This window comes from Trichechus manatus, unplaced genomic scaffold (assembly GCF_000243295.1).
Source record: "Trichechus manatus latirostris isolate Lorelei unplaced genomic scaffold, TriManLat1.0 scaffold00042, whole genome shotgun sequence".
In the NCBI taxonomy this organism is placed as follows: Eukaryota; Metazoa; Chordata; class Mammalia; order Sirenia; family Trichechidae; genus Trichechus; species Trichechus manatus.
In genome coordinates, this window is record NW_004443978.1 from 10,808,005 (window position 1) to 10,827,563 (window position 19,559).

At 45.3% G+C, this 19,559-nt stretch overlaps 1 protein-coding gene across 1 annotated transcript; it reads right to left on the reverse strand.

Moving 5' to 3' along the window:
• Positions 1-1,481: 1,481 nt before the first annotated feature.
• Positions 1,482-16,242, reverse strand: BANF2 (BANF family member 2). Its single transcript, XM_004376446.1, has 2 exons — positions 16,115-16,242; positions 1,482-1,640 (listed from the first exon to the last, which is right to left on the reverse strand). The coding sequence occupies exons 1-2, from the start codon at positions 16,238-16,240 to the stop codon at positions 1,494-1,496; spliced, it is 273 nt and encodes a 90-aa protein (XP_004376503.1). The 5' UTR covers positions 16,241-16,242; the 3' UTR covers positions 1,482-1,493.
• Between the last annotated feature and the right edge of the window lie 3,317 nt (positions 16,243-19,559).

Genomic DNA, 19,559 nt, shown 5'->3' on the forward strand with positions numbered 1-19,559 from the left:
GGCAACTGGAAAAAAAATAAAAGGATTAATGTCAAATGAATTATGCTAAATGAAAGAAGCCAATCTCAAATGTCTACATACTATGTGATTCAATTTGCATGACAGTCTGGAAAAGTGAAAACTATGACAGAAAAATGATCCATGGTTGCCAGGGGATGGGGACTGAGGGAGAAGCAGTAGGGAAATTTTGAGGTCTTGGAAGTGTTCCACATCTGGATTTCAGTGATGTTTACATAACTATACATTTGTCAAAATTCATAGAACACTTTAAAAAGTTGAGCTTTACTGTATGTAAATCATATCTAAAAAATCTGACTGTGATGGCTTTAGAAATATGTCTACATATTATTTACTATTTCTAGAAAAGGAGCTTAATTCTCCTTCCCTTGAGGACTTTTTGACTTGCTTCTAATGAGTAGAATAAGGCAGAAAGGATGCTGTGTGATTCACAGACTAGGTCATAAGAGGCATTGTGGCTTCCTGCTTGCTCTCTCGCTCTTTTGGATCACTCACATTGGGGGAAGCTAGATGCTACCCCTTGAGCAGCCCGACACAGAGGCCCATATGTAAGGAACTGAGTGTTGCCTCCTGCCAACAGCCATCTTAAAAGTGGATCCTCTAGTCCAGTACAACTTTCAGATGACTGCAGTCCCAGCCGACAGTTTGCAGCCTCATGAGAGATGCAGAGCTATAACCATCCAGCAAAGCAACTCTCAGATTCTTGATCCTCTGAAACTATGTGAGGCAACAGTATTATTTATCGTTTTAAGCTGCTACATTTTGGGGATATTTGTTATGCAGCAATAGATAATTAATGCACTGAATTAAAAAGAAATTAAGCCTGTGTAGAATAATTCCCATTTTTTATAAAATTATCCTTCCTTTTGGAGTCCTGGTGGCATAATGGTTAAGAGCTCAGCTGCTAACCAAAAGGTCAGCAGTTCAAATCCACCAGCTTCTCCTTGGAAGTCCTATGAAGCAGTTCTACTCAGTCGTAAACCAAAACCAAAAATCAAACCTGTTGCCGTCGAGTCGACTCCAGCTCATAGCGACCCCATAGGACAGAGAAGAACTGCCTACCATAGGGTTTCCAAAGAGTGGCTGGTGGATTCCAACTACCAACGTTTTGGTTAGCAGCTGAGCTCGTAAGCACTGCACCACCAGGGCTCCGACTCTGTCCTATAGGGTCGCTATGAGTCGGAATCAGCTCAACAGCAACAGGTTTTGGTTTTATCCCTTCTTTTATATAAATTTATGCTGAGATATATTCGTATGATATTCACCTAAGGTAAATGACAGTTGTTTCTGGGCAGTGGAATTTGGGTAATTTTTCTTGTGTTTGTACTTATTGATATTCTTGAACTACTTTTTTTAAAATGAGCATGTATCATTAAAATAAAATTAATAAAAAACAACAGCTAGTAAAAACTCTGAGCCAGGGTCTAGTGTAAAGGACGCATCATTTATCCCGATGGAAGTTGTGAGGGCTGTGTCTACAGGAAGCAGGCACACCACTCCTTCAGACAATTAGAACTCTCTTGGGCCTCACACTCAGTGGCACCGCAACAGCAAATGAGCCACCTCTGAAACTCGGCTTCATTCTTGTGCATCAGAAGGAACTGTCCCAGCAAGATGTAGGCCTGAGGGGAGGGGGCAAGGCAAGGAGAAAAACAGGAAAGGTTAGTATGAAACTGTCTCAGATATGTGCTTCCTTGCCCAAACACACGGAGTCACTTTAAAATCAAAGGAGCAGGTATAAAGGAATCCTGATCAAAAGTGGTAAAATGCAAAACAGAATTTCAAATTCTCATGGACTCCAGACTTTCTGGAGACATGGAGGCTGGATGAACCCATGAAACTATTGCCCTGAGATAATCTTTAAACCTTAAACCAAAAATATCCCCTGAAGTCTCTTTAAAACTAAGCAATAGTTTAGCTTAACCAGTAAAAAAAATGTCTGCCTTGAGCATGATGCTCTTTTAAGAACTATCTATATGGGATCAAATTGACAACAGCAACTTGGAAGTTTAGATAGGAACCTTAGGGGGCAGTGAGTTTATGTTAATGGGGGAGGAACAACTCAGAAAAGGAGGGTGAGAATGGTTGCACAACTTGAAGAATGTAATCAATCTCATTAAATGGTACATGGAGAAATGCTGAATTGGTGTACATTTTGCTGTATATATTCTCAATAAGAACAACAAAATAATAGAAAATAAATCAGAGGAGAAGGGATCAGGTCAGATTTGGGGGGACACTGTCAGTGTTCAAAGCCCTAGCTGGAAGCTACGAAGATTAGGGAACTAACTCCATGGTAAGATTTAACGTTAAGTTCAATGTCAATCAAGAAGCCCTAGTGGTGCAGTGGTTAAGTGCTTGGCTGCTAACCAAAAGGTCAGTGGTTCAAACTCACCAGCCACTCTGTGGAAGAAAGATGTGGCAGTCTGCTCCCAAAAGATTACAGCCTTGGAAACCCTATGGAGCAGTTTTACTCTGTCCTATAGGGTCACTATAGGGTGATTATGAGTCAGAATTGACTCACTGGGAATGAGTGTGGTTGGTCAGTTTCAATGCCCATCTTTGAGGGCTGGCTTAGGGGCTATCCAGCCTAGAATGAACTAGAACCCATCCTTCTTAAACTTTAGTGAGCACAAGAATCACCTGGCAGGTTCTGACTCAGTGGCCTGGGGTAGAGCATGCGTCATGGATTGAGTTGTGTCCCCCAAAAATATCTGTCAGCTTGGCTGGGTCATGATTCCCAGTGTTGTATGATTGTATAATCTGATGTGATTTCCTTATGTGTTGTAAACTCTATCACTATGATGAGATTATATGTGATCTCCTTATGTGTTGTAAATACTATCACTATGACGAGGTTATTCAGATGAGGTTGACAAGATCAAATAGTGTCTTAATGCAATCTCTTTTGAGATATCAAAGAGAGAAGTGAGCAGAGACACATAGGAACCTCACACCACCAAGAAAGCAGTGCCAGGAGCAGAGCACGTCCTTTGGACCTGAGGTTCCTGCGCTGAGATGCTCCCAGACTGTGATGGTTAAGATTGTGTGTCAACTTGGCTGGGCCATGATTCTCCGTGTCTTAATGTAATCACTCCCGTGATTGAATATACTGTGAGTAGCCAATCGGATGAAAGGGAGTCTCCTTGGAGGTGTGGTCCACATCTGTATATAAGCAGACGTTCTGGCTTTTTGCTCTCTCTGGATCCTGAGGCTGCTTCCTGTCGTCTCACCTCTCATTCTTGGGACTTGAGCTGTCAGCTTATCTGCCGAACCTGGGAATCGTCGATCTGCACGGCCTGTGAGTGGGAGACCTGCCAATCTCGGGCTTGCCAGCTTCTGCAGCTGTGTGACTTGGGAGAGGCCTCTACCCTGATCCACGGACTTGGGACATTCTAGCCTCTACAATCACATGAGCTGTTTCCTTGATATAATCTCTCTCTATATATATTTATACACTTTACTGGTTTTGCTTCTCTAGAGAACCCAGCCTAAGACACAAACCAAGGAAAGATTGAGGCATTACAAGGACCTTTCTCCAGAGCCGACAGAGAGAGAAAACCTTGTTCTGGAGCTGACACCCTGAATTTGGACTTGTAGCCTACTAGACTGTGAGAAAATAAACTTCTCTTTGTTAAAACCATCCACTCATGGTATTCTGTTGGAGCAGCACTAGATGACTAAGACAGCGTGAGACTCTGCATTTCTAACAAGCTCCCAGGGCGTTGCTGGCCTGGGGCCACATTTTGAATAGCCCGGGCCTGCACGCCTCCATCAGGACCCTGATCTAGTCTTTCTCTCTTTAAAACACACTCATACACAGAAGGAGTTAGAGATGCTCCTCACCCCATTTCTTTTCTAATTGCTCTAGCACAGGGATTCTCAGCCTTGGCACTATGGACATTTTGGTCTGGATCGTTCTCTGTGGTGTAGGGCTGTTCTGTGCATTTTGGATGTTTAGCAGCATCCCTAGCCTCTACCCATTAGATGCCAGCAGCACCCCCAGTGGTGTCAATCATAACCATCTCCAGATATCATCAAATGTCTCCAGGGGTACAAAGTCATCCTGAGTAGAAAATCACTGTGTGGGGGATAGCCAATAAAAAGCACCCTCTCATCTATTGTGTCCGCAAACCAGCTGTGTGAGCTCAGGCAATGCACTTAACCTGAAGAACCTGGGCCTCACTTTCTTCATCTCCACAAAGCGTATAATGTGACCTGCCCTGCCGTGTCCAGTAAAATAAACTAAGTGAATTAAATGTGAAAGCATTCCAAATCCACTGCCATCGAGTCGATTCCAAGTCATAGCAACCCTGTAGGATGGGGTAGAACTGCCCTAAATGGTTTCCAAGGTTGCAGATCTTTATGGAAGCAGACTGCCCCATCTTTCTCCTGAGACGTGGCTGCTGGGTTCGAAACCACCAATCTTTCCGTTAGCAGCCCAGTGCTTTAGCCACTGTGCCACCAGGGCTCCTTGAGAAGGCATTAGAAAAGTGCAAAGCCTTTTTTTTTTTTTTTTGGTAATGGAAGACAGAGCTCTGCTACGTGAATATAAAAGGTATAAAACACACTAAACCTTGCCCATCTTTCCCTCCTGAAGGGTATGAGATTAAAAATGAATGTAAAATAAATATTAAACAAACCATGAGTCATAGCCATTGCCATCAAGTTGCTTCTGACTCACAGAGACCCTATAGCGCACTTACATGGTATTCCATGTTGTTGCTGTTAGCTGCCATTGAGTTGGCCCCCTACTCATGGTGACCCCATGCACAACAGAACAAAATACTGCCAGGTCCTGTGCCATCCCCATAATTGGTTACAGATTGGACTGTTGTGATCCATAGGGCTCTCACTGGCTGATTTTCAGAAGTAGATTGCCAGGTCTGTCTTCCTAGTTCATCTTAGTCTGGACGCTCCACTGAAACCTGTTCAGCATCATAGCAACATACAAGCTTACACTGACAGACAAGTGGTGGCTGCTCATGAGGTGCATTGACTGGGAATCGAACCCAGATCTCCCATATGGAAGGTGGACATTCTACCGCTGAACCCCAATGCTTCATGATATTCCATAGTTTTATTTATTTATTTTCAAGATTCTACATGTACAGCTCAGTGACATTGATTACATTCTTTGGGTTGTGCAACCATTCTTACCCTCCTTTCCTGAGTTGTGCCTCCCTCATTAACATAAACTCATTGCCCTCTAAGGTTCCTATCTAACCTTTCGAGTTGCTATTGTCAATTTGATCCCATATAGGTGGATCTTAAAAGAACATAATGCTCAAGGCAAACATTCTTTACTAGTTAAGCTAAACCAATTTTGGTTTTATGAAGACTTCAGGGGATATCATTGTTTTCTGATTACTTGCTCCCACAGATTTTCATTTATCTTTTACAATTTTATCACAATATGATTGACAAGGAGCAAGGATCAGGCAGAGAAAGGGACCACTGAGACCATGTAGCCATAAATTAGCCAAGCACCAGCTGGTGGACCCAGAGCTTTCAGGTCATGGTAAAATACCATCTCTCAGCGCTGGTGTGGGCTCTCCCACCTGGAATGATCAAAAACCGGTGTTGACGCCTGCAAGGTCTGGGTCCTTTCCAGGAAAACCTGCTGGTGTCCATTTACTTTAGGTTACATAAAACAAAGCAAATGTGATTTTAACCAAAGAGAATATATTTTTAAAAAAGAAACTCAAATAAAAGCAGAATCCCAGTCATAAAATATACCCGAGCATGGAGCCTTGGGGTTTTTATTTTTAGTCATGGTCCAGTTGTTGAAGATAGAAAAAAAGTCAAGATTTCATGGTGATTTAAACCATTATTTCTATGATCTATTTTAAAAAGTAGTATAGTTTCTTCGTGAGTCGTAGTGGCACAGTGATTAAAGTGTTCGGCTGCTAATTGAAGGGTTGGTGGTTCAAACACACCAGCCACTCCGTGGAAGAAAGATGTGGCAGTCTGCTTCTGGAAGGATTACAGCCTTGAAAACCCTATGGGGCAGTTCTACACTGTCCTATATTGTCGCTACGAGTTGGAATCAACTTGAGGGCAGTGGGTTTGGTTTTGGTTTACAGTTACTTAAAATTATCTCCTTTTTACTTTATTGATATGCCCTTATTCTCAGTGTTGGATTTTACAGAGATGTTTTTAACTTCGCTTTTTTTTTTTTTTTAATGAACATTGTAAAACGGTGGTAGTAGCACCAGAACCTGTTTAACTTCAGAAGGGATAATGAGAATCAAGATCAGCCCAGGGCTGATTCCTGTGTGGTGGAGGTCAGACATACTTCTACTCTGCAAACTTTTTCACCAATTCTGATACCAGCTGTCTTGTCTGGGACACTCTCTACTTCTCTGCTGGGTTTGATAATTCATTGCAGTGACCACACGGAACTCACAGACCAAAACTTACACTTAAGAGGTTTATTAAAGAAGTAACAGGGTACAACTTGGGATCAGGAGCAACAAGCTACAATTCGGGATCCAGGATCAGGAAGCATGTAGGCAAAGTCTGGAAGTCTCCCTTGAAGTGGAGAGCATATCCCTCCTTTCTTCAGTGCAAGACAGCTCTCTCAGCTCCCCTCAGCCGTGCAAGCAAGCAGGCCCTTCTCTCTGCCATGCAAACCCCTTCTCCACTGTGCAGGCCTCCTCTTGGCCCCCTCAGGACAGGCCTCTTCTCAGGCCCCTCAGGATATGCTTCCTCTTAGCCCCCTCAGGACAGGCCTCCTCTCAGTCCCCTCAGGACAGGCTTCCTCTCGACTCCCTCAGGACAGGCCTCTATGACTTTGGCCTCCCTTCTGTCACTGTCAACTCTGCTGCAGGCCCCCTTCCAGGCCTGGCACTGCTGGCTCTTCCAAAGGTGCCTCTCCAGGCCTCTCATTGTCTTCAGTGTTACAGCCTTTGAGCCATGTTACAGCTCTTTTAGGAGGTTCCTTGCCTCCTTTCTCTCTGCTGCTTCTGTCTTCTTGCCTCTTTTTCCTTTTCAACTTTCTGCTTCTGTCTTCTTTCTCTTTCTGTCTGCCAACCTCTGTGGGGTTGGCTGCAGATACAAGCAAACTCCTAGTCAATTTCAAGGCATGGCCCTCCCACCAGAGCCATGAACTGACCAATCTCCTCTTGGTAGGCCACAGACACTTTATTTGCATAAGTATACTGACCAATCCCTGCAAGGTGTGTAAAATAGGCCAATCACAGGGCAGGCTGCAGCCCAGGACCAGACAAAAAGTATCAAACCACAAGTTGTTTACAGTTTACCTAGGAAATGTCAATCATCCTGGACAAAAGTGACAAACCCTCTGGGATAGAAAACTAGAGTAAATGTAACTTCTCAGGGCTTAGGGGAAAAGCTCTCAAGCTGTTTTTCCAAAGAACCAAGGCAAAAAGCCACATAAAGGAACTCATTTCACCATAAACATTTATTAAGTTCTCATTGAGCCAGTCGCTATACTTGGAGTGGGAGATGCAGAGGAGGAAATAACAGGATCAAGAAACACAGAGCTCTGTCCAAGGGGAGAGAACATGAATGATAATATAAATACTAACAGTTCACAGTAAGTGGCACTTTTGAGCACTTGTGACACACTGTGCACTGCTCCTGACACTTGACGTGTTCGGATGCATCTACTCCTCCCACCCACCCTAACCCCAATGTTACAGATGGAGTCACTAAAGGTCAGGGAGGTTAAAGCTCATGTTTTTCTCTGCCCCATTCTTGCACACCCCAGCTGTCTGCATTTTGGTCTGGTGGGTAAGGTGCCTCTGCCCATATTATAGGTCATGCCTCTGTCACCAGCTGGCCCCAGTCATCAGAGTCTGCGTGTCCCTACTGGGCTCAGCAGCCAGGACACCAGGGAAAGTGTGACACATGATACCAGAGGCCAACTTTCCAGGAATGTAACAAGAAGTAGGGCCCATCTCTAGGCCTCTGGAGCCAAGTTGTAACCTGACGCTCCCTCCTCCGCTTTCTTTTTGGTTGCCCCTGCCAGTCCTCCAGCCAGCTTCTGCCTCCCTGTTGCATCCTGTGGGCTTTTCCCTGATCCGTGATCCCGAGGGAGGCCAGATCACGGCTCTGACCATTCTAGCCTGCTGCCTGCTGATGCATGCCCTCTTGGTGTCTCTGTTTGCTCCAAAAAGCAAGCCCCTAGCCAGCGCTTTCTATACCAAAGAGAGGAGAAACTGCCCCCTTCCTCCTTGAGTCAAAGCAGAGAAGGTGATGTAGAAACACGGAAACCCTGAGCAGGGGCTCCTACCTTACCACCACCCTGAACAGCGGCCAAGGAGGCGGGTCCTTTGGGCAGCAGGCTTTGTCCCCTGGTGGTGTGGCTGCCTCGAGGGCAGACACCACAGGCCTTGCTCCCCCAACCACAGCAAAGATCGTGAAGCACTCCCCAGAGGCTTACCCAAAGCGGGGTCTGAACCACCCTCCAGCTGGCCTTGACCAGCTCCTTGCTAAACAGCAGCTATTAGTGTCAGCCCCTGGGCTGGTGTCACAAGCGTGCAACCCCCATAGTCACTCGAGGCCCCACACTCAGAAGGGCCTTGCACTTGCCTTAATGTTCTGCTATTGCCAGTTTGAAATTCCTAATAATTTTTTAACAAAGGGCCACATGTTTTCATTTTGCACTGGGCCCCGCAAATTATGTAGTCAGTCCTGGTCTGCACTAATTAAGTTTTTCAGTCTTCACAGTGACACTTGGCCTTGTCGCATGGAGAAGAGTTTCTCAGCTCTCTTATTCTCAAGCTTCTGACGCTGCCCCTATGCCTAAATTCCCAACTCCCTAGCACTTACGGTGAACACCCTTCACACAGCCGCCACATGAGGCCGTTATGCAAAAACCAGTTTCCTGTGTTTTTCTCCAACTGGACGTTGGCTCTTAAGCCTTGATGTCCACGGATGGCCAGTGGCAACCTTGCAAATCCAATATCTCTCAGTCATTGTGTGTTTAAAACTCCATGTCTTTATCACAAATGTACACTGCAGTGCGGGCTTTGCCCCTACTTTCTCCTCCCTGTCTTCCTGGGACATGTTGTTGTTAGTTACCGCTGAGTCCATTTTAATTCGTAGTGACTCCATGTGACAGAGCAGGACTGTCCCATAGGGTTTCTAGGCTGTAACGTTTCAGAGAGCAGATTGCCAGGTCTTTCTCCCACAGAGCTGCTGGGTGGGTTTGAATCACCAACCTTTCGGTTAGCAGTCAAGCGCTTAACAATTGCACTACCACGACTCCTTCCCTGGGACATACTTATGTTTTAAAAAATTATCTGTCATTTATCCGAAATTCAAATGTAACTGGTTGCCCTCTATTTTATCTGACAACCCTACTGTAGAGTAATCCCCAAACTTATGCACTGACTCCTTGCAGGGCCCAGACATCCCGCAGGGGGGCCCAGCCCCTCACTGCCCATCCCAGCAGAGGAAACCAGCAGGGGCTGGGGCAAGCAGTAGCTCACCTGTGGGCTGACCACACTGGGGCCCTCTGGTCCTGAACTCAGTCCTCTCTCCAATTGCGACAAGTGACTCTGGGAGGAGGCAGGAAGCTGATGGAGTTCAGGCAGAGTAGCCGAGCCCTTGCAGGTAACAGAGGTAAGAGCAGCGGCGGCAAAAGAGCACCTTCCTCAGGCAGCACCACAGTTTATTGTCCAGACCCTGGAGACTGTCTGTCCAGATTCAAATCTCATCTCTGTCTCCTCGTGTGACCTTGAAACTTTACCTCAGTTTCCCCATTGGTAAAATGGAGATGAAATCTTGTGCCTTGGCAGGGTTCTTGATGATTAAATCAGGTACGTTTTAATCAGATAAGTTTAACCAAATGTCTCAAGCTGGGTTCTCTAGAGAAGCAAAACCAGTGAAGTGTATATATGGAGCCCTGGTGGTGCAGTGGTTAAGACCCTTGCTACTAACCAAAAGTCGGCAGTTTGAATCCACTAGCTGCTCCTTGGAAACCCTATGGGGCAGTTCTACTCTGTCCTATAGGGTCACTATGAGTCGGAATTGACAGCAATGGGATATATATAGACACAGAGAGATTTATCTCAAGGAAATAGCTCACTCAGTTGTGAAGACTGACAAGTCCCAAATCTGTGGGTCAGGTGTTCAGGCTGGAGGTTTTCCTGACTCACGTGATTGCAGGGGCCGACAAACCCACAATCTGCAGGTCAGATGACAGGCTGTTAGCTCATGGGGCTGGTGAATCCCAAAACTGGCAGGTCAGATGGCAGGCTACTGGCTCAAGTCCCAAGAACTAGAGGTCAGATGATGACAAGCCAGATGCAGGATCCAGAGCAAGATACACTTGGAACAGTGTCTGACATGCAGCAAATGCATGAGCTGGGTGTCCATGAGAAGAAACTTGGAGAGGAGGCAGGCACCCAGAACATTCCTTCCATGCTGGTACTCTAAGCCCAGGAGGAGAACTTAGGCTCAAGGGCATGGCTTTATAGTGTCTGCAAAGAGCATTGGACCAAACCAGGTCCTTTGGGATGTTAAACTTTCTTTAACCCTGCTTAGGTTAACTCCAGAATTGTCCCCACAGTAATGCATCCCCCACCCCTACAGTGCTGCCCACACAACCAACTCTTCTGAATTCACTGAATGCCAGCCAGCAGCCCTGTGTGGTGTTTTCTAGGGAGGGGAGGAGTACAAAGAACATAAACGCATCCTCTGCCCCAGAAGACGTTAGGGAGAAAATGAGAGACAAGCTGCGATATCATAATGAGCACAGTTCTTGGGCTGGGGTGGGAAAAAATACAGCGGACAGTACAATTTATATGGGTTGAATTGTGTCCCCCAAAAAGATGTGTTAAAGTCCTAAACCCCGTACCTGTGAATGTCAACTTGTTTGGAAATATGATTGTTGCAAATATAATTAGTTAAGACGAGATCATTAGGGTGGGCGCCAATCTCTTTATGACTGGTGTCCTTACAAGAGAAGAGACACAGGGGAGGCGATCCGGTGAAGACAGAGGCAGAGATTGGAGTTATGCTGTCTTACACCAAGGAACGCGTGGGGCTACTAGAAGCTGGGAAGGGCAAGGAAGGGTCTTCCCCTAGAGCCTTCAGGGAGAACCCATAAAACTCATTGTCATTGAGTGGAATCTGACTCATAGCAACCCTGTAGGACAGAGTAGAACAGCCCGGTAGGGTTTCCAAGGAGCGGCTGGTGGATTTGAACTGTCAACCTTTTGGTTAGCAGCCTGAGCGCTTAACCAGATTTCAGACTTCTAGTCTTTGGAACTGTGCAACAATAAATTTCTTGGTTTTGGGCCGAACAGTTTGTGGTAATTTGTTATGGTAGCTCTAGGAAACTATGGGTTTCCATTGAATACTTAACCCTGTTAGGCCAGGGTGGGCAGAAGAAAGACTTCGCAGAGGAGGTGAGCAGCAAATGAGGCCCCAAAGGGAGCCTTGGAAGGGGATAAAAGTCCATGTCAAGGAGCCCCACATTGGTGAGAAGGTGATTCCCATACGTGTTTGTGGTTCACAGACAGTCTGGCTGAGTAGGAGCGGGTGGGTGGGCGCACAAGAATGTGAGACAGAGCTTTGAATGCTGCGTGTAAAATGTTATTTTTCCTTTTCAGTAATTCCTTTCTCCCCTCCACTGTTAAATCTAGACCAGTGCTGTCCAGTAGAAATATAATGTGAGCCACATACGTGGTTATAATTTTCTAGTAGCCCCAGTAAAAAGGGGGAAAGAAACAGGTGAAATTAATTCTAATAATATATTTTGTTATAGACCAGACTTCCAAAATATCATTTCAACATATAGAATATCATATTCATTTGTTAACATGAATAAAAAATTATTCACGAGATATTTTACTTTTTTAACTAAGACTTTAAAATCAGTGGATATTTTATATTTACAGCATATCTCAACCCAGACCAATGCTCAATGGCCACGTAGCAAGAGGCTATGGGACTGGCTAGCAGAGATCTAGCTCTTCAGGCAAAAGACCCAAGGAAGGACAGACACAGAATAACCCAGAGAGAATGCTGCCAAAATCTTGGCTTTTGAGCTCCTAAAGAGACCTGAGTGAGCCACAGCAGAAACAATCACTTTGAAAGACCAGAGTTAAACAGTGAGCCAGAGGGACATTCTGGTGGGTGGAAACTGGCCCCTTCCGGCCCCTTCTGTTGAAAAACATATGGAAGTCTGGCCTATATGGGGGGCAGCGCTTCCACACCTGCCTCTACTCGGGGCCACAAACCCAGGGAGCTGATGCAGACACCCTGACACATGAAAAGAGCAGAGGCTGGGGTCCCATCTTCCTCCCGGGCATCCCCCATCATGGCGTCAAGGGAGAGGGTTGGTGGCAGGGGAGGAGACAAGCGTCTGGGGACAGCCTCATGAGGTTCTGCACTCCAGCGGGTCCTCAGAAAGAATGCGGAGGAGCCGGGGGAGCCAGCACCCTGGGACACAGCTGGGAACGCTGTAAGGGGTGATGGTGAAACCTGAGGCCATGTTTTGCTCCCAGGAAAGAAACCGAGGCTGGGAATTAGCTACATATACCTCAGCAGAGCCTTGCAAAGACAGGGGACATGAGCCCTGAAAGACATCCCTCCCAATGCCCAATATACATCCCCCAGGCAGCATTGCCAAGTTTAACAAAAAAACAAAAAAAAGGGATCCCAACAGCCTGGCCTGCCAGGTTGTCCTGCTCCTGGCCCTACTCCCACCGTTCCTCGCCCTGCAGCACCTGCTCACCTTGTAAGGTGCCCCAGGCCCTGAGATGAGGTCTGGCCACCAAACCTCAGCCTCAGCCTGGGTGTAACTACCAGGCCCCTGATCTTCTCACATGGTTTATGATGATACAATCCATGACGATCCTTTTCCTCACTGGGGACCTCGGTCAAGGTGCGTACTCCCTAGAGCCTCCTTTTCCTCCTTTGTACAATGGAGTTGGTGACCCTCATCTAAACCACAGGTGGATGTGGGTCTCAAGGCAAAGCATCACGGTGAAATCCCGGGTCAGCACCTGGAATTCGTGGCTCTGGGTGTGAGCGTGCCTGGAACTGCATGCTGGTCACTGTTCCAGCCAGGAGGTCTTGACGCAAGAAGAGGCACATTCCAGGCTTGGCTGCTCTCAGGCAAAACAGCCTTCTTCCCTACAGCCCTGACACTATTTAGGCAAGTTCTCAGATGCCTGAAATTTTTCCATTATTCATTCATTTCTTTGTCTTAAACATGCCAATTATCCCACCTAAAATCCTCTTTCAAAATATGGTTAAACTGAAGAAGACAAAACTATAGGGACAGAAAACAAATCAGTAGTTGCCAGGGGCTGAGAGCTCAGGGGAATATTTTGGGGTGATGGAAGTGCCTACATTTTTTTTTAAATATAATTTTATTTATTTATTTTGTTGTTGAGGATATACACAGCAAAACATACACCAATTCAACAGCTTCTACATGTGCCATTTAGTGACATTGATTACATTCTTTAAGTTGTGTAACCATTCTCACTCTCCTTTTCTGAGTTGTTCTTCCCCCATTAATGTAAATTCACTGTCCCGTAAGTTTCCTATGTAATCTTTCAAGTTGCTGTTGTCAATTTGATCCCATACAGACAGTTCTTAAAAGAGCATTATGCTCAGGCACACATTTTTTACTACTTAAGCTAAACTACAGTTTGGTTTTAAGAAGACTTCAGGGAATATTTTTGGTTTAAGATTTAAAGATTATCTCAGGGCAATAGGTTTCAGGGGTCCATCCAACTTTCATAGCTCCAGGAAGTCTGGAGTCCACGAGAATTTGAAATTCTGTTTTGCATTTTCCACCTGTTGATCAGGATTCTTCTGTGGAATCTTTGATCAAAATATTCAGTAATGATAGCTGGGCACCATCTAGTTCTTCTGGTCTCATAGCAAAGAAGGCAGTTGTTTATGTAGGCAGTTAGCCATACATTCCATTTCCTCCTTCTGTTCCTTACTCTCCTTCTTCCTCTGTTATTCCAGTTGAATAGAGACAAATTGTTTACCGTGGATGGTCCCTTGCAAGCTTTTAAGACCCTAGTCACTACACATCGAACTAGGAGGTAGAACATAGGCACTAAACATGTTATTAGGCCAATTAACAAGGATGTCCTTTGAGACCATGAGAAGTGTTCTATATCCTGATTTAAAAAAACAAAACCTGTTGCTGTCAAGTTGATTCTGACTCATAACGACTGTATAGGATGAAGTAGAACTGCCCATAGGGTTTCCAAGGAATGGCTGGTGGATTCGAACTGCCAACCTTTTGGTTAGCAGCCAAGCTCTTAATCACTGTGCCACCAGGTTTCCATACCTTGATTAAGGCGGTGGCTAAATGACTATATTGTCAAAACCCACAGAACAGCAGAGTAAAGAAAGTGAATTTTACTGTATTTAAATTATACCTGAAAAAAAAATATGAGTACTTGAACAATAACATCAACAAAAACAAAACCCCGCAATTACAGAATCACTAAATCAGTGGTGGTGGAAGCCAGTATAGTGGCTGCCTCTCAGTGGGGATGCCATTTATAGGTAAGGGGCATCAGGAAACCATCCAGAATTTTGAAAGTGTCTGACTGTTGGATCTGGGTGGGGGGGTGCATGGGTGTGTACATGTGTAAGAACTCATTGCACTGAGCACATTAATGCACTTGATGCACTTTGCCATATCTATGTTACACCACAAAAGAGAAGTAAAGTGCATAATCATTTCTTTTTTTACTATTTATTTTAAAATTTATGCCCTAATCAGACTTGCCAACCTCATTACCTCCTTGAGGTGGTCCCTATCTAGAAGGAAAGCATCAAATCTCCCTCAATTGTGGAACTCCAGTTTCCTGACAATATTACCTATTGGGTATTGAGATGGCTTGTAGGTAGGAGTGATATTCAGAATATTTAACAACTGGTACAGAACAGCTTAAAGGAGATGTTGGTGGTTCAGCGGTAGAATTCTCACCTTCCATGTGAGAGACCCAGGTTCAATTCTCTGCCAATGCACATTGTGTGCAGCCACCACTCGTCTGTGAGTGGAGGCTTGTGTATTGCTATGATGCTGAACAGGTTTCAGCAGAGCTTGCAGACTAAGACAGACTAGGAGAAAAGACCTGGTCATCTACTTCTGAAAATCAGCCAATGAAGGTAAACCCTATGGATCACAACTGTCCGATCTACAACCAGTCATGGAGATGGCATGAAACCAATCAGCATTTCATTCTGTTGTGCATGGGGTCATCATAAGTCAGGGGCCAACTCAATAACAGCTAACCACAACATCAACAACATAGAGCAGCTTGTCAGTCAGAAAGGTAGAATCCAATCAGATCAGATGCCACCTGGAAACAACCCATGCACTGTACTGGTACAAAGCAAACAGATTATTAACTGTGCAACCAAAGAGGAAATTCCCAGCCTCTTTAGATGTTTCTGCAACATACTCCTGCCTGGTGGTGTAGACTGACTTGGGGAAAAAAAGGGAATTAACTGTGCTGTTGTTGGTGCCCTATCTTGAAGCAGCATGCCATGTTCCACGTGAGTTCCCAGTCTCCTTTACATGGGTTCACTTTCCTTGGGTTTTGTTTGGGAACGTTGCCCATCTTCTCCTAAGCTTCTTAATAGCCCCAGAAAAACAAGTAGAAAACATAGAAAAGAATGGTCAGATTCCACTGGACATCACTGAGGCCATTCTTGGGCTAGCAGTCACATCCCCTTACTCTGGTGTAGGCACTGGATCTGTTACTCCACCTGCCAACGCCTGGTTGGCACCACAACAGGGACTCGCAAGACGCATGGGTGCTCCTTCATGGCAGTGGGGTTGGACGTTCAGCCCAGACTCCAGTGGCTGGCTCAAGTCTGCCAGCTCTGTGTGTTCGAGTGCGAAGTCAGTCATGCCCAGCCTGGCTGCTCTGAGCAGGAGCAATTTGCCCATCATCTGTGGGCCCTTGAGGCTGCCCAAGCATGAGAGGTCAGTCACGCTGAAGCATGTGACCACCTGCCAAGTGACAGCTTTTCTCTCTAGTGGCCTTGCAGGGACAGGAGGGCTGCCATTTGGCAGGACTAGGGGAAGAGAGACTGGGAAAAGAAGATGGAAATGAAAGAAAAAACAAATTACCTTGCTGAAACCTTTGGTGACCAAATTGATTGCAAGCTCACCGCTGACCCCATCCACCCGGCCAACATCCTTTTCTCCAATAGGTTCAGAAAGGAAGGCTCTCAGCTTGGGAGACATGTGATCCATCTTCTGCAAGAGCAGTGGGGAGGAAAAAGGATTAGGAGGGGCCTGACTGCTCACAGTGTGAGTGGACGTTGGGGAACTCCCTCGGCCTGGGCCTGACAGATGGCAGGCTGCCTTCCATCACCCAACCTTTACTGGGGACTTTGGGATGCCAGGTGCAGTGTCCTGACATCCAGTCCCACCTGGATGGGCTAGAAGACTTGTAATGATAGCCACAGACAAGCCAAATAAATCCTCATGAGAAGGGTGTGCTTTATGTTAAGAACTGCAAGTGGTTCCTTTCCAACTCTTCCCACTTTAAATGCTTAAAGAAGCACCTCGCATCTCTTAGCTAATTAACCTACCTTCTCGCTTAACCAACCAGCACTTTCTCATACCTTTATTTTAGCATTTGTCACACTGTATAATAGTTGCTTTTTGGCTGCAAGCAGCAGAAAACAAACTGTCTCAAAATTAAAGAAGATATTATGTCCCTCAGAAGTCCAGGAGTAAGGTGGGCTTCAGTATGGCATGATTAGGGTTGCCACTCCATTTCTCTATGATTCATTCAACTTTTCCTCCTTTTGTTGGCTCATCCTCAGTTGGTTCCCCTCATGGTGGTGTCATGGCTGCTCCAGCATTCATATTCTCCCAATAAATTCACCAAAAAGAAAAAAAGAGAACTCATCTGTCTACAAGCAGATGTTTCATCCAGTCCCTAAGACAGCCAGTGTGAGCTCAGGTGTGAGCTCAGGTGTGAGCCATGGGTCCCAGTCCTAGATCTGGATGTAGAGTTAGATTTCCCTAAACCAGATGAGCTGTGAGTTCAGGTGTAGCTACCTGAACAAAATCAGGATTATTATCCAGAGAAGGGGAGATGAATGTTAAAAGGGCCACAATAATGTCCTACTATAATCCACTCCTTGGACTACCCAACATCCGTTCAAGCTCTTGCCTTATGTAATCATCAAAAATACTTGCACTTGGCTAAAATAGACTCACTCCCTCCCCAAAAGATGACAGCCTTGTGATTCCTATAGTTACTGGATCCAAGGTAATATTTTTCTGGGAGATGTGCCATAATCTCCATCACGTCTACTCTTGATCTAGTAGCCTAAATTCTGACGTTCACACCACCAACATAGCCAAGAATGGTGGAAAGAAAACAGAATATTTATAATAAGAACTTCCATTTGCAAGAGGGGAGAAAGGGCAGCATGTTGACATTGGTTGATGGTCCACGTAATATCCTGCTGAATGGAAATCTTGAGGATTTGTTGCCCTGGTGGAGAAGCAAGTTCCTCACTCAGACAATATAGCAGCCCCTAGTCCTGGGTTTGGGTGCGTCTTCTTTGTCCACTGTCTTGTTAACATGTGTGGGCATGGGAGGAATGCCTTCCTGGGACAGTCACTGTTTTAGCACCCCACTTTTTGTGGGTAAGGAGCCCTGGTGGCACAGTGGTTAAGCACTCAGCCGGTAATGTAAAGTTCAGTGGTTCAAACCCACCAGCTGCTCCACAGGAGGAAGATGTGGCAGTCAGCTTCTGTAAAGATTATAGCCTTGAAAACCCTATAGGGCAGTTCTACTCTGTCCTATAGGGTCACTATGAGTTGTAATTGATTGAATGGCAACGGGTGATAGGTCTTGTGTACAAGTTCAAGGACAGCCCTTAAGGATGGGCAAAGTCAGGCAATAGTTGTTTGCTGTCTTTGGCAATTCAGCTCCCTTAAAAATTGAATGAGTTTCTTCTAGTAAAGTCCATGGGCCGGTAGTTAGAACTGGAGATAATCCTTGAGCTGGCAGCCAGCTTCTGTACCCTGCCCACTGCCCTGGTCCTCAGGTTAGTAGATTCTCCCTTCGTCTCTGAAGTGGGAAGGCACCTCAGACTTGCTCCCTGTCCCCTAGCTATAACCCAGCTGCATCTTCACAATAAACCAACTGTCCCCTTATCAAGGTTGGCATCCTAAAACAAGATGCTTGGGAGAGACCTGGGAATTGGGATTGATGTTTTTAAAGGACCCTGATTTTTCTCCTGCTAAGTAGCCTGATTTTCTGCCTGTGTTCTAACTTTAGCTAGATATATCAGATTTTCAATACAGCAGGACTTACTTATCAATTTCCAATCACTTTAGATTGCAGGGAACAGGCAGAAAGGTCCTCTCTTAGCAAAGCTGTATTTTTGTCCCTCTCTACTTTCAAATGGGCCTCCTTCCCAAATTCAACACCTTCAGGACCTTAATGAAGATTGCCAGAGATGGCCAGCATCCCGAATATTTCCTATTAAATTCCCAAATGTCATGGGAATAAGCATAAGCATAAGGTCTGTATCCCAGGATAAAACAGGACCAACATAAACTACCATTTTGCTGGAGAAGCATCCCTGTCTTCCACATTTGAGTGAAGATATTCTTGCTGCTCTCTGCCTTAACACCTCTTCTCAGCCAATCCCACATTTAGGGCTTGTTAATTGCAGCACCTCCTTTCTGGTACCAGATTCTGCATCAATCTGGACAGTTTATGTTGCAAGCAACAGAAAATCTAGTTCTAACTGGTTTATACAATGTCTTAGTTTCCTAGTGCTGCTGTAACAGAAATATCATGAGTGGGTGGCATTAAAAAACAGAAATTTATTTCCTCACAGTTTCAGAGGCTCCAAGTCCCAATCAAGGTCTTGACCATGTTGATTCTTTCCTTGTGGGTATCCTCAGTCATCCCTCGGTTCCTTGGCTTATAGAAGATCCTCATGTAGTGTCTGCCTTCCCTGGTGCACACATATCTCTATGTCTAATCTGCTCTTTTTATAACCAGAAGTGATTAGATTTAGAGGCCACCCTACTCAGGTGTGATCTAATTAACACAGCAAAGAAAACCTTACTTCCAAACAGGATTACATTCACAGGTATAGGGTTTAGGATTCCCACACATATTCTGGGCAGACACAATTTAATCCATAACACACAATTAAGGAGGTTTTATTAATGCAGGCTACCAGTAAGTCCAGAGATAGATCAGATGAGATTTGACAAACCCTCTAGCTTGATTTCCCTGTAACTCTTTTCAGTTGGCCTTCCTCTGTGTTGACTTAATCTTCAGTTCAGCTCCTTCATGAAAATAAATGGGCTGCAGCAGTTCCTGGCATCCCTTTTGCAAATCACACTCCTCTTCCCCCGAAGAGTTTTCTTTCCCTAGAAGCCACCAACAAATGCCTTCTCTAGTCTCATTGATCCAAATTGTCATATGGTAGTCCCTAAAATAATAACTGGAGCCCTGGTGGTGCAGTGGTTAAGAGCTAAGCTGCTAATCAAAATGTTGGCAGTTCGAATCTACTAGCCGTTCCTTGGA

What these genes read in the sequence shown, in the direction of transcription:
- BANF2 (XM_004376446.1), bottom strand. Translation starts at nt 16,240, where the DNA reads ATGGATCACATGTCTCCCAAGCTGAGAGCCTTCCTTTCTGAACCTATT. An exon ending in TCACCAAAGGTTTCAGCAAG is followed by an intron (nt 1,641 to 16,114) that starts GTAATTTGTTTT and finishes CCCTCCCCTCAG; the next exon opens with GCCTACATCTTGCTGGGACA.